The sequence below is a fragment of the Parambassis ranga genome, chromosome 16 (assembly GCF_900634625.1).
Source record: "Parambassis ranga chromosome 16, fParRan2.1, whole genome shotgun sequence".
Taxonomy (NCBI): Eukaryota; Metazoa; Chordata; class Actinopteri; family Ambassidae; genus Parambassis; species Parambassis ranga.
Genome location: NC_041036.1, coordinates 15,446,427 through 15,457,353, shown reverse-complemented (window position 1 = coordinate 15,457,353; position 10,927 = coordinate 15,446,427). Strand labels below are relative to the sequence as shown.

Here is a 10,927-nt window from a genome sequence, read left to right as displayed (position 1 = left end):
GGGTTCCGACACACCCTCAGTTTGTAATCAGCCAATATAACAATCTTCTCTCAAGTGTGGTCTAGGTGCTTTTAAGAGACCAAAGCAATCTGATGAAAGGGACCTACAATCATGATGTTAGCTGCACATGTCGGAGATCTGTGGCTTCTGAACATCATCTCTGAATTATGTCCTCTGTGCACAGAGACAGTGCATGATCTATAACAAGACACACACTTACACACAAGTAGATATTGATAATTTTTTATAAAACAGATATTTTGCTAAATGAAACACACACACACACACACACACATGGAGGTTAAAAAGTACATCGTTCCTAGCTTACAATTAAAACTGACACTGATTATTGAATTAGTTCATAAATCACACAAACCAATGTTATCATCAAGCACACAGTCACCTTCATAAAGTATACAGACATCAGTGTAAACTGATGCATCTCAATATCTGCTTTGGCTGCCTTACACTCTACTGATCATAATAAAAAGTGTTTCCACTACCTATTTAACACAACAAGAGGATGACAGTGTGTGTTTTAACAGCAGCTAGCTTTGATAGACACTTCCTGTTTTTTTAAATGTGGTCCTGAATATGATCTGGATTACTGTTTTTAAACTGTAAGCAGTTTTGTGTTGTCTTATGGGGCATTATGTAGTAACAATTAGAAATGTGAGGTCTTCCACTCGTCTTCTTTTTCCCATGTGCTGGGTGGCTGCTTGAGATTGTCGCTGATGGAGAGACTGGCACGGTGTTCAGGTGGGTCGGGGTCTGGTAGCTGCCAGTGGATGAAGATCAAATACATGAAACTTCCCAAAATTCCTCCGATTGGCGGAGCAACCAGTGGCACCCAGAACCAGTAACTGTAACACCTACAGAACAAGAACGAAATAGAAATGTGGAACAAACGCCTGATTGTTCTGTAACAAGCTGAGCCTGCAGATAAGTGTTCTAATGACAACCTCTGGTATACACAGCTGTCAGAGCAACACAGGTTAAAATGAATGAAAAGCAATGTTCTTGACAACAGAGAGGCCTCAATATTTACTGAGACACACACCATTTATGCTGCCTGGCTGGAAACTTGTGTTTAGTGTTATACACACTCTTACTGTGTAAGAGAAGACACCTACGTGAAGACTTCAGTGCCCCATCCTGCAGTTAGTGTAAAAAGGCGTGGCCCCAGGTCCCGAGCAGGATTTATTGCGGCACCACAGTTAGCAGACATTGACATGGATATACCCAGGACAATCACTGCCACTATGGCAGGAATCAGCTCAGAGGGTGCAGGGGTGTTCCTCTTTTCATCCAAACACAGGATGCACAGCATCAGCATGCCAGTGCCCACTACCTGATCAAATGAAGATTTGTAAATGAGTCCAGCTGCAAATGTGGGTCAAGTTTGCACCAATGAGCTTACTCACCTGGTCCAGAAAACTTCTTCCCAAGGTCAAATATTCTGAAGGATATGTGGCGAATATGGATGCTGTCTCATTTGGGCCATACACAGTCAACACCCCTCCACTAAACTCCATTATAGCATCTAGCAACAGAAACAGAGATAATGTCACAAAGAACAGGTGTACAATGTCAGCTATATAAAAAAAAGACGGACCATAGTAGACCAGATAGACGAGCCCTGATGCCACGTAGGCCCCGAGCACCTGGGACAAGCAGTATGGTATCAGCCTGCTCCACGACACATTCCCCAAAACACAGAAACTCAGAGTCACCGCAGGGTTCAGATGGGCGCCTACAGAGACACAGTCATAAAGAGATTAAGACTAATGGGAGCTCTGATTATCTGGAGTCATATAATGTGTGGATTTAGATAAGAAAATTTACTTTGGGCATCAGTCAGAGAAAAAAAACTGCCAAGTGCCAGAGACACAACTAGAGGCTCGTATAAGTGAACAACTGCAATAAACTCATAAGACACAGATACAAGACTGTAAAGTGCAGTGTTGGTTGAGTAGCACTTTAGATGGGAAAAGGTTATTATATGTTATTGTTTTACCTGTGATTCCCTTTGTCAGGTACATGGCTGACATCACGCCCACAGAGAAGGCCATGTTGACTGACAGATACTGGCCTTTCGTCTCCCTGCTGGTTTTTACCTGAGCTGCAGCTGAGCAGCCAAAGAGCTTCATGGCAGATAAAGAGGACAGGGAAAGAAAAGATGGAATGTAACCTGAGAAGTCAGGAGATATTTCAGATAAACTGAAAGATAACCCTGAAGTCTATTACTGTTAAATGAGGTAGCACTTTGATTTACAGCTAAATCACAAGCAGCTCACTCTTCAACTAACAATAGTTTGGGTCTCTGCAAAGTGACACTGAAAATGACAGCTGGTATTACACTATTGACAACAGTAGGTGTTGCCAAAAAGAGCAAAATGTTTCATTTTCTTCATATAAACAAAACACACATACACATTATGTAATTCATAATCAGTTCTCTTAGATTGATTGATTGAGACATATTTAGGTCAAACAAGCACATCAGTGTTATGTATTCATATATGTATTTATTACAGGTTGAGGACACATAAACATTTTGGAGTCCAATAAAAGTAGTGCCAGTGAAATTATCCTATAAATGTCTAACTGATTTATGGGAACTATTAGGCACCACATTTTAATTGTGGCAGAGGTACTGATAAAGTGGCATGCTATCATTTTGCAAGACTTCAAAGGTAATACTAACAACGGTCTCCATACAATTATTTCTTTTTATATCATTTGCAATTTTTATACATAACTTTATATATCTAACCATACATCTTATAAGATCATCTTTAACTTTTACAGCTGATGCCATAAAACCTCCTCAAAGAGCAGTGTGTTACTTACCAGGAGGATAAAAGTTCCCAAAAATTCAGCCATACACTCCCGCACAAGAGCATTCCTCACTCTCATTCCATGGAGCTTCAACATGGCTGTAGGTAAATCAGATCATCAGATATTCTGTCCTTCTGTTGTGGAAGAAAAATGTTCATGAATTGTCAGATTTGTTTCCCAGAATGCAAGAGTCCCAGAAGCAAGGGAATGTTTAAGTTCAAGGGTTGAAGAGCTGGGTCAGGATAGCAGTTGAACTGGCTATGTAATCAAGAGCAAGCCAGTTGATAAAAATTGCTGGCTGTTGCGTGTCCACAATTGATCTGAATAAAAATCCCGCTGAAGGCTGACTCCTGGCTCCTGGCTTTTTGTTCGACTCAAATTGACAACACTGTCTGTATATCTGTCCAGGATGAAGGAGGTGATGGTGCAAAGAGCAAATGAATGCTGTTGTCACAACTTCCACCTGAGCATAGGAGGACCTGTGCTCCCTCACTTTTCTGCCTTCACTGTCACACTTCGGGATTGGCTGGTGCAAAGAACATAATGGTCCTTATCTGCTGCTCATATAAACAAGTGCCATAAAGCTGTCAGATTGTATGTTGAAGGTAATGACAGGAGAATAAGCTGGAGAACAGATTTGCATCAGAATCCGCTGATGAAACCAGCTGCAGATGTTCATTAAGCATCTCCTTATATTTGGTGTCATCAAGGTACAGCACACCAACCCACAAGTGAGACAGATGCAGATAAACCTAGCATATAAATACACATGCTGGCACTTAGCTTATCAGGTCAGCACAATGACAGATTTACATTATGACTGCCTTCAACACATACAAAATATGCATGTAAATCACCAGGATGAATAAACGAAGCACAATACAATACATTAGAAGTAATTCTTTGTTCTGGCTTCTAGCTTGATCTAGCTTCTACTTCATTTCAATGTATGTTTGGAAATGAGGTCATTAAATGTAAAATAAAAACTCTTCAGCACAGGATATATATTGTTTTCAGGCTGAAATAAGCCAAAATATAATATAACTAATGGTACAAAAGCTATTTTCCTTATGCAACATTTCCTGGTGATAGATAGAAACTGCTTGTCACTACAGGTCTTCACACTGGACTCTGGACTCTGCTAATGGATTATGCAACACAAATAATTGCTGTGTTGGAGTAAAAACTGTGATCGCTGATAATTTCCAAAGAGGTCATGTCATGAAAAAAAGTGATCATCAGATAAAGACTTTGATCCATCAAGCAAAACAATTTGATTTATTTCATTTTATTTCTTCAGGAATTAAAGGCTAAGTAGATTATATTTTGAGTTTTGGCAGGGTTGACATGGTGTGTGGAGACTGTTTACCTGACACACATATCTTACCATTTTAAATTATTAAAGGGATCCTGTGTGTACAAACTGAGTAAGACGTTTAACCTTCTTCAAGGTACTGACATAAAACACACTCTATCCCCCTCTGCTGGATGTAAAAGTAACACACATCGGTTAGCTTTTATTGACACAATAAAACTCTAAATGCTGTTAGCATCTATGTACAATATATTACAGCATATATATTTCTATGTAAAGGTACCAAATTACGACTTTTTAATTGATGTTAAACTGTTGGCTGACAAAAATAGGAGTCATCAGTGCACTTTAATTAAGGCTGAAAAAGGGCTGATCTCAGGCCTTGAGGTAGATGTAATCCTGTAAAAAAAAATAAAAAAATATACACCTTTGACCTGGTCTCAAGGTTGCAATAATTTGGAGTAATGCATATACTGTGTTTAACTGACATTTGGCACAGACATTTCCCTTATTTCATTTCCAGTTCTGGGCCATGTGACCTTTGGGCCATGACCATACACAATCCTCATGTTTCCAGATGTTTAAGTGGACGACGAAGCACCACATCCACAGGCCCAGGAAGAAGCTTTCTGATCAGCGTCCAGGCCTCCAGACGTGTCATCCCCACCATGCTCACGCCTTGAATTTCTAGCACCTCATCACCAGAACAGACCTTATCAACAGGACCACCTGGAGAAACAACAGCGAAAAGGTATCTTCAATAAATAGATGTTGTGTAAAAGTCAATGAGCATGATTGATTTATGACACACAGTGCATCAGTATGTTGCATGGTCATTTATTTGAGGAAAGACATTTAATTGTCAGCATTTCTCTAAAGAGCGGACTCTCACCCTGGAAGATCTTCTGGACAGTGATTGGTTTGTTTCCCAGGCTGGAGCCTTCACCACCCTGCAGGCTGAAGCCCAGATCCCTGCTGTTCTTCTGCAGTTGCACACACACACGCTGACCTAAGAGGAGAAGACAAACATAGATACAAAATCTGACTTTTAGCTGCTGCTTTTTATTACTGCTTTCCATCCAGATCTCTGGTGAGCATGAGCTCTCACCTGTTTCATACTGTGCCTGTGATAGTCTCTGATTATTTCCATGTACTGTCTTCTTAGAGGCACAGCAGACATCACCCCTCCTCAGGACCACTACTCCCATGTCTCTAGTCTTCGCCCTTCTTAGGATCCTTAGGGCCTCCCAGTGGGCGCTCCCACACAGTGCAGTACCATTGATTGACAAAACATGGTCCCCTTCTCTTATGGAGCCCTCCTGGGCTGCAACACCCGTGGGAAACACCTTGTGAACCTGCAGGGGGAGACAGTGAGAAACATGATGATAAAAAGATTGCAGACTCATTTGTAAAGAAATACACTGGGTCTCTTCTCACAGTGACAGGCTTGTTTTGGTCCACGCCTCCTGCCACACTGAAGCCCAGTCCTACTCCCACCTCCTTGTGGAGAACTACCACGTGCACATCGTCATAGTCCTGCAAGACAGACAGAATGACACAAACACTCTTCATAAGAATCTTGTGTACATTGGGAAGAAACCTATTTAAAAGCATTGCCCATACGTATAGACTATACACGGGTCATTATCATGTGTCCATGCCCACAGAAATGTTTTCAAATTATATGCAAAGAAATAATCAAAGGATAACATTTTATGGAAATATGTTCAAAGGTCAACCTTACTGTGCTAATAGTATGCAAAACCCTGTTATTTAGCCAGATTATTAATTTGAATAATATCGTTTTAGTTCTTGTGTGTGTAAAGCAGCCAGTGAAGCTCAGCAGTTTGTACCTGTAGGTTGTCATCTCCCAGGCTCCTGACATCCTCCAGCAGCTTGTCAAGCTCTTCAGCAGGCATCACAGACACACAGGACAGTGCTGACACATCCGAACTCAGCGAGGCAGACCGCCGACCTGTTGATTGCCACTCATCACTGTCATTATCTGAATCGTAATCCGTTCCAGCGAAGTTGCACAGGTCTGAAAGGCTACAAGCAGCAAAGAGAGCAGTGATGGAAACAAAAAAAAACTGGTCACCAAACTAGAAATCTACTAAAATAAAAACCCACCTGACACAGAAGCTCCTCCGATCTGACTGGCTCGTGTTACTAGTGATGGTCACAGAGGACTCTCCGGAGTCTGAATCATAGTTTGAATCTTCATCCTTCTGTGTGCTTTCATCATCACTCTCATAATCATTTTCATCTTCATCCCAGCCCTTGAACTCTGGGTTCAATCCAGCTACCCAAGCGCTCAGGTCCAACACTCGCTTCTTTCCTTTTGGGTATGCTGCACTGACATCTGGAGATTTGAAATTGGGGAGGTTGCTAAGGGAGATGTTGGCAGGAGCAAAAGGAAGAGTTGGAGGGTCTGGATCTTGAGATTTAGCTCCTTGTGAGGAGACAGAAGTGCCTTTGTTTTCTGCTGTAGCGGTGACATTTCCTTCAGCAGGTGAAAAAAAGGGTGAGTCATCAGGAATGTTTGTTGGAGTTCTGTCATTATCACTCACTGGTGACGTCCTTTCAGAGGGAGTATTTTTCAGCACAGGAGGCGAAGTGCCACAGGAGAGTAGTAACGTTGGTGTACTGTCAGTACTGTCACTGGCCTTCTCAGGACTGGAGACTTTGGAGAAATCTGTCCAATCCAGAGGAAACCTTCTGCTGCGCCTTTGAGCTCCTTCATTTAAAGGGAGTTCTAAAGTCTTTTTAAGCTGTGAATATTTTCCAAAATCATTAGAAGAGTCTTGATTGCCCTCCACCAAAAAATCACTCCCTTCTGCCTCTTTTTTCTCCAGTCTTAGTCCAACCTCATCCAATGATAAAGACCTCTCTGAGCCAGGCTTCTTTCCTGTCCCCATTACTCCATTACGTTTGGATTGTCCACCTATTTCTTTTGCCGACCCGCTCTTTTTCACTCCATCATGGCCCTTGTCAAGTTGCGTTGGTACAGAAAAAGCCCGTCTGGGAATCTGGTTTATTGCTGTACTTTGAGTTTTCTGAGTCAGAGCCTCAAACTGATTGATCTTATTTCTCACGCTGGCAGACACAATTCCTGAAAACTTCTTCCTTCCTGCTGTTTTCAGTGTGATCTCTGTGTTTGTCTCAAACACATCATCAGTGCCAATTTTTAGTTCACTTTTTTCTTTTGCCTTATCCTGTTCTCTCACTCCTTCAGTACGTTCTCTCCACATTTCAGTCACGCCACTAGTTTCACTCTTTCTCTCTTCTTTACTTCGAGCTGCTGCAGCCCTAGCAGATCTAATATCTGCTGCGATAGTGTTCCTACTCCTGGCTCTATCAAGGGACCATGTCCCTGATTCTACCACCCCTTTCCTCCAGCAAGTTCCACCTTCCTCTGAAGTCCTGGCCTGCATCTGTCCTTGCCACTGCCCTGGGGATTTCTGCCTCGTCATGCTTGTCCCAGGAGTAACAGAAGTGTCAGAACTTGATGTGTTGGAGTCTATTTGTGACCATATGAATGACATCCTGCTTTGCACCTGACTATTGTTCTCTCCTGATGAGAAACGCCTGGGAAAGGTTCCTCCTGCTGACATTTCATATGACCTACGCTGTGGTGAAATGAGAGAATCTACTGATGTCTCAGGGGTAGAGTCCTCTGCTTTGCCAAAACCAGCAGATCCATAGAGTTTCTCTATCCGCTCTAGTATAGTTTGACCACTGTTGGGACCAGATAAAGAAGATGTCTCTGTAAACCGAGATCCAGGTCCAGACTGGGACCTAAACCTTGAGGGGAGGGTATGACCCCTACTGGCCTGGTCTAAGGTTACATGACTTAGTGGGCTCTTGTCGTGAACCTTACTTGCACCTGCAGAAGTGTAGGCCTCTCTTCTTTTGCTGGACAATGTGTCCGCTGTGGTTGTTCTATCAGGATTTCTTGCTCCTGCTCTCCAATCTAAACTTTTGCTCCTACTGGACAAGTTGCCTCTTCTCCATTCTGTCCGTCCCCGGCTTTGTAACACAGAGCTCTCACTTGTGTCATTGCCAGACTCTGGGATTGTTTTGCCTGCTGTGCCATTTTGGTTCAGCCCGGTAGGCCTGGATGCCTCTCTCTCCTCACACTGACCTGTAACACTGGCTGCAAGATCTCTTCCGGTGTGTCTTCCATGTCTTTCTTTTTCTCCAGCTTCTTCAACAATCTCCCTCTTCTTAATACCTGCCCTGCGAGTGAGACTGTATGAGGGAGAGTTGGCTGAGCGGACAGTGAAGTTCGCCCTGGTTGTCTGCTTGTGGTACTCACTGGCTGAAGTTTGGAGCAAAGACAAGTCCATTGTCTGAGAGTAAACAAAGATAATGACCTACTGTCAAATGCCAGATCCTAAAAAGAGAGCGAAACTTGATATTTAAGCGATTCCAAGCAACTGTCTCTTAGACAGCACTCTGGAAGTGGTTCATCTGGATGCTGCCGTTTTGAGTTTGTAATGAACAGTCAAAAAGTGGACCCCATTCAAAAGTTTGATATTCCTGCCTTTGTGGTCTGGAAGTGAAGACTCACTTTCTTGGTTTATTGTGTTGTTTGTTCCCAGGAGTCTTTATTTCCCCAGCTCGACCTTAGTGAACAGCTCCCATTGCCTGCCAAGCATAAAAATGTACAAATTTCCATACTCAGAACAGATTGGGCTGGAATGTTATGATATGATATGTGAACAGAATCACACAGTCCTTAGAGGTCCTTAGAGGTCAGAGAACATGTTACAGTGAAGCTTAAAGTGTATACATATAAAGATAAGAAATTAAAATGAGCCCATTCATCAAACAGTGTGGACTTAGATAAAGCTGACTCCCTCCTTATGTCTGTTTACACAATCAACATACTCATGACTGCCTGTCAGCGTCAGCTAAACCTGAACCAAAAACTGGAAAAACTCACCAAACAGCAATCCACTCATCAAAAAACAATGCATTAAAGTGGAAGCATCAGTCTCTGTGCAGCGCGTATCGGTCTCACACAGTCAAAGCAGGACAACTGATTGAAACCTTGTGACAGTGCATTGATGTCAAATGATCAGATAAGATGAGAGCAAAGTTACTTTGATTTACATACAGCCAGCTAAGAGAAAGATAACATTATTGATGGACAATGAGTCATCAGCCGTAGAAAGTATGCATTGTCAATAAGCCACCAAAGAAACTATCTTTGATCACTCAACAAGACAAACCGAAGATCCAATCACCTCTAACGACCCTAATCACATATACAACAACGCAGTAAATGCTCTTGGTAAAACTACATATAAGTTGCTTGACGCTTTTTATGTCGTCTAGGTTACAGTGTGTAGCTTTGGGTCTCTGGTGGTGCTTTCCTGTGCAGGTGAGTCTGAGTGTCAGTTTACAGAAACACCTGTTCTGCTAGGTCACAAAGCCTCCCATCTGTGTAACCTGGGTAACACAGCCCCACTCACTCCCACTGAACATAAAGAAAGAAACAAAATGTACCCTGGCACACACGTTTTCTCTGTTACTCATTACAAATCCACTTACACATTTTCACTTACCTTCTCTGAGTGCTCCTTCTCTTGTTGATCTAAGCCATTATGATATGGATTCAAACTAAAAGCAGCTCCGTGTAATGACATCAGCTCCTAACTCCTTTCTCTCTCCGTCTTCTTCTTTCCATCAGCTTTGCATGATGGTCTGTGTACAGTGTCGCAAACCTGCCACACTGGTTTCTCCTCTTGTCGTCTCTCTTTTTCTTGTTCTGTCTCTCTCTTCTCTTTCCTTCTCTCTCTGTCTCTCTCCTCCCCTCCCATTGTTGTTTTCTCCCTCTTTTCCTCTTCTCACAGGGTAGCATTCCTAACTACAGTTTAATGTGTCACCCACTAAACAGCTCAACACACATACATACACACCCTGCAAACACTTTGTGACATCAGCAAGTTACAGCTCAACGGGGAAGAGATACAGTTGAGATAATTGTCTGAAATGGTATGAGAGTGACAATTCACTAACACAGAACTGTTATATCTCCCCACCTCAGGCAAACCTGAGTCTAATCATCTGGGCTGAGCGGGTATCAAAATACATAATAACAGAGCACCTTTAATTGGGACCAGAGACAACAAAGAAAGAAAGAAATACCAGCGGGGATAAATATCGTTAGAAGAGCACCTCTCGTATGACATTTGTTCAACAAAACAGAGCTCAGTTACAGGCAAAGTTGGGGAAATTCTGTCAGACTGTAATGCTAAAAGGTGGGGGCGGGGTGGGGGTACCTAACATTGCTGGTATTGACTAAAGAAGAATCATTTTGTGCGGGAATTTTGCAGAAACTGAACAAAGAGCTCACATATTTATATTTATATATTTAAATACATTTTTAAAAACAATACTTACTGACCTGTTTTGTCTTTAGTGGTTCTTCTTCCTAATGCTGCTAGTTTGCATGCACCTGCTACTTTCGCTGTCTTCTGTTGACACAGAGGAAACTGTGGTTAACATGCTACAACACCAGCTCGAGGATGTCTTCATATCTGCCTGTCAAAACCAGGCACAGAGCTAGATGCACTGATCGTAAGTACTGAGACCCTGTAAACCAATCAATGATTAGTCTTACAGACAGAGGGCTGGTAGGTCGCATGGTGTCTCTCAGAACAGAGATAAGTGTGTGAGTAGGGGGTAAACCGCTCCAGCACGACTGCACAGACACCCACCTTTGTCTCTGACAGAATAATGGCGCTCAGTGTCTCTGCTGAA

At 42.5% G+C, this 10,927-nt stretch overlaps 2 protein-coding genes across 5 annotated transcripts; both read right to left on the bottom strand.

Moving 5' to 3' along the window:
- Window positions 1-227: 227 nt before the first annotated feature.
- Window positions 228-3,337, bottom strand: aqp10a (aquaporin 10a). 2 transcript variants are annotated; one of them, XM_028425018.1, is made up of 6 exons: window positions 2,854-3,328; window positions 2,018-2,144; window positions 1,616-1,753; window positions 1,425-1,543; window positions 1,134-1,351; window positions 228-872 (listed from the first exon to the last, which is right to left on the bottom strand). In XM_028425018.1, the coding sequence occupies exons 1-6, from the start codon at window positions 2,935-2,937 to the stop codon at window positions 665-667; spliced, it is 894 nt and encodes a 297-aa protein (XP_028280819.1). In that variant the 5' UTR covers window positions 2,938-3,328; the 3' UTR covers window positions 228-664. The 2 variants fall into 2 exon arrangements, with proteins under 2 accessions (XP_028280819.1, XP_028280818.1); XM_028425017.1 differs by having other exon boundaries at window positions 1,425-1,753; window positions 2,854-3,337.
- A 754-nt stretch (window positions 3,338-4,091) lies between these two features.
- Window positions 4,092-10,813, bottom strand: LOC114448215 (uncharacterized). 3 transcript variants are annotated; one of them, XM_028425016.1, is made up of 8 exons: window positions 9,730-10,540; window positions 8,730-8,806; window positions 6,287-8,552; window positions 6,010-6,205; window positions 5,594-5,692; window positions 5,265-5,511; window positions 5,049-5,165; window positions 4,092-4,885 (listed from the first exon to the last, which is right to left on the bottom strand). In XM_028425016.1, the coding sequence occupies exons 3-8, from the start codon at window positions 8,503-8,505 to the stop codon at window positions 4,722-4,724; spliced, it is 3,042 nt and encodes a 1,013-aa protein (XP_028280817.1). In that variant the 5' UTR covers window positions 8,506-8,552; window positions 8,730-8,806; window positions 9,730-10,540; the 3' UTR covers window positions 4,092-4,721. The 3 variants fall into 3 exon arrangements, with proteins under 3 accessions (XP_028280817.1, XP_028280816.1, XP_028280815.1); XM_028425015.1 differs by lacking the exon at window positions 9,730-10,540 and adding an exon at window positions 10,572-10,813 and having other exon boundaries at window positions 6,287-8,806; XM_028425014.1 differs by having other exon boundaries at window positions 6,287-8,806.
- Window positions 10,814-10,927: the final 114 nt, after the last annotated feature.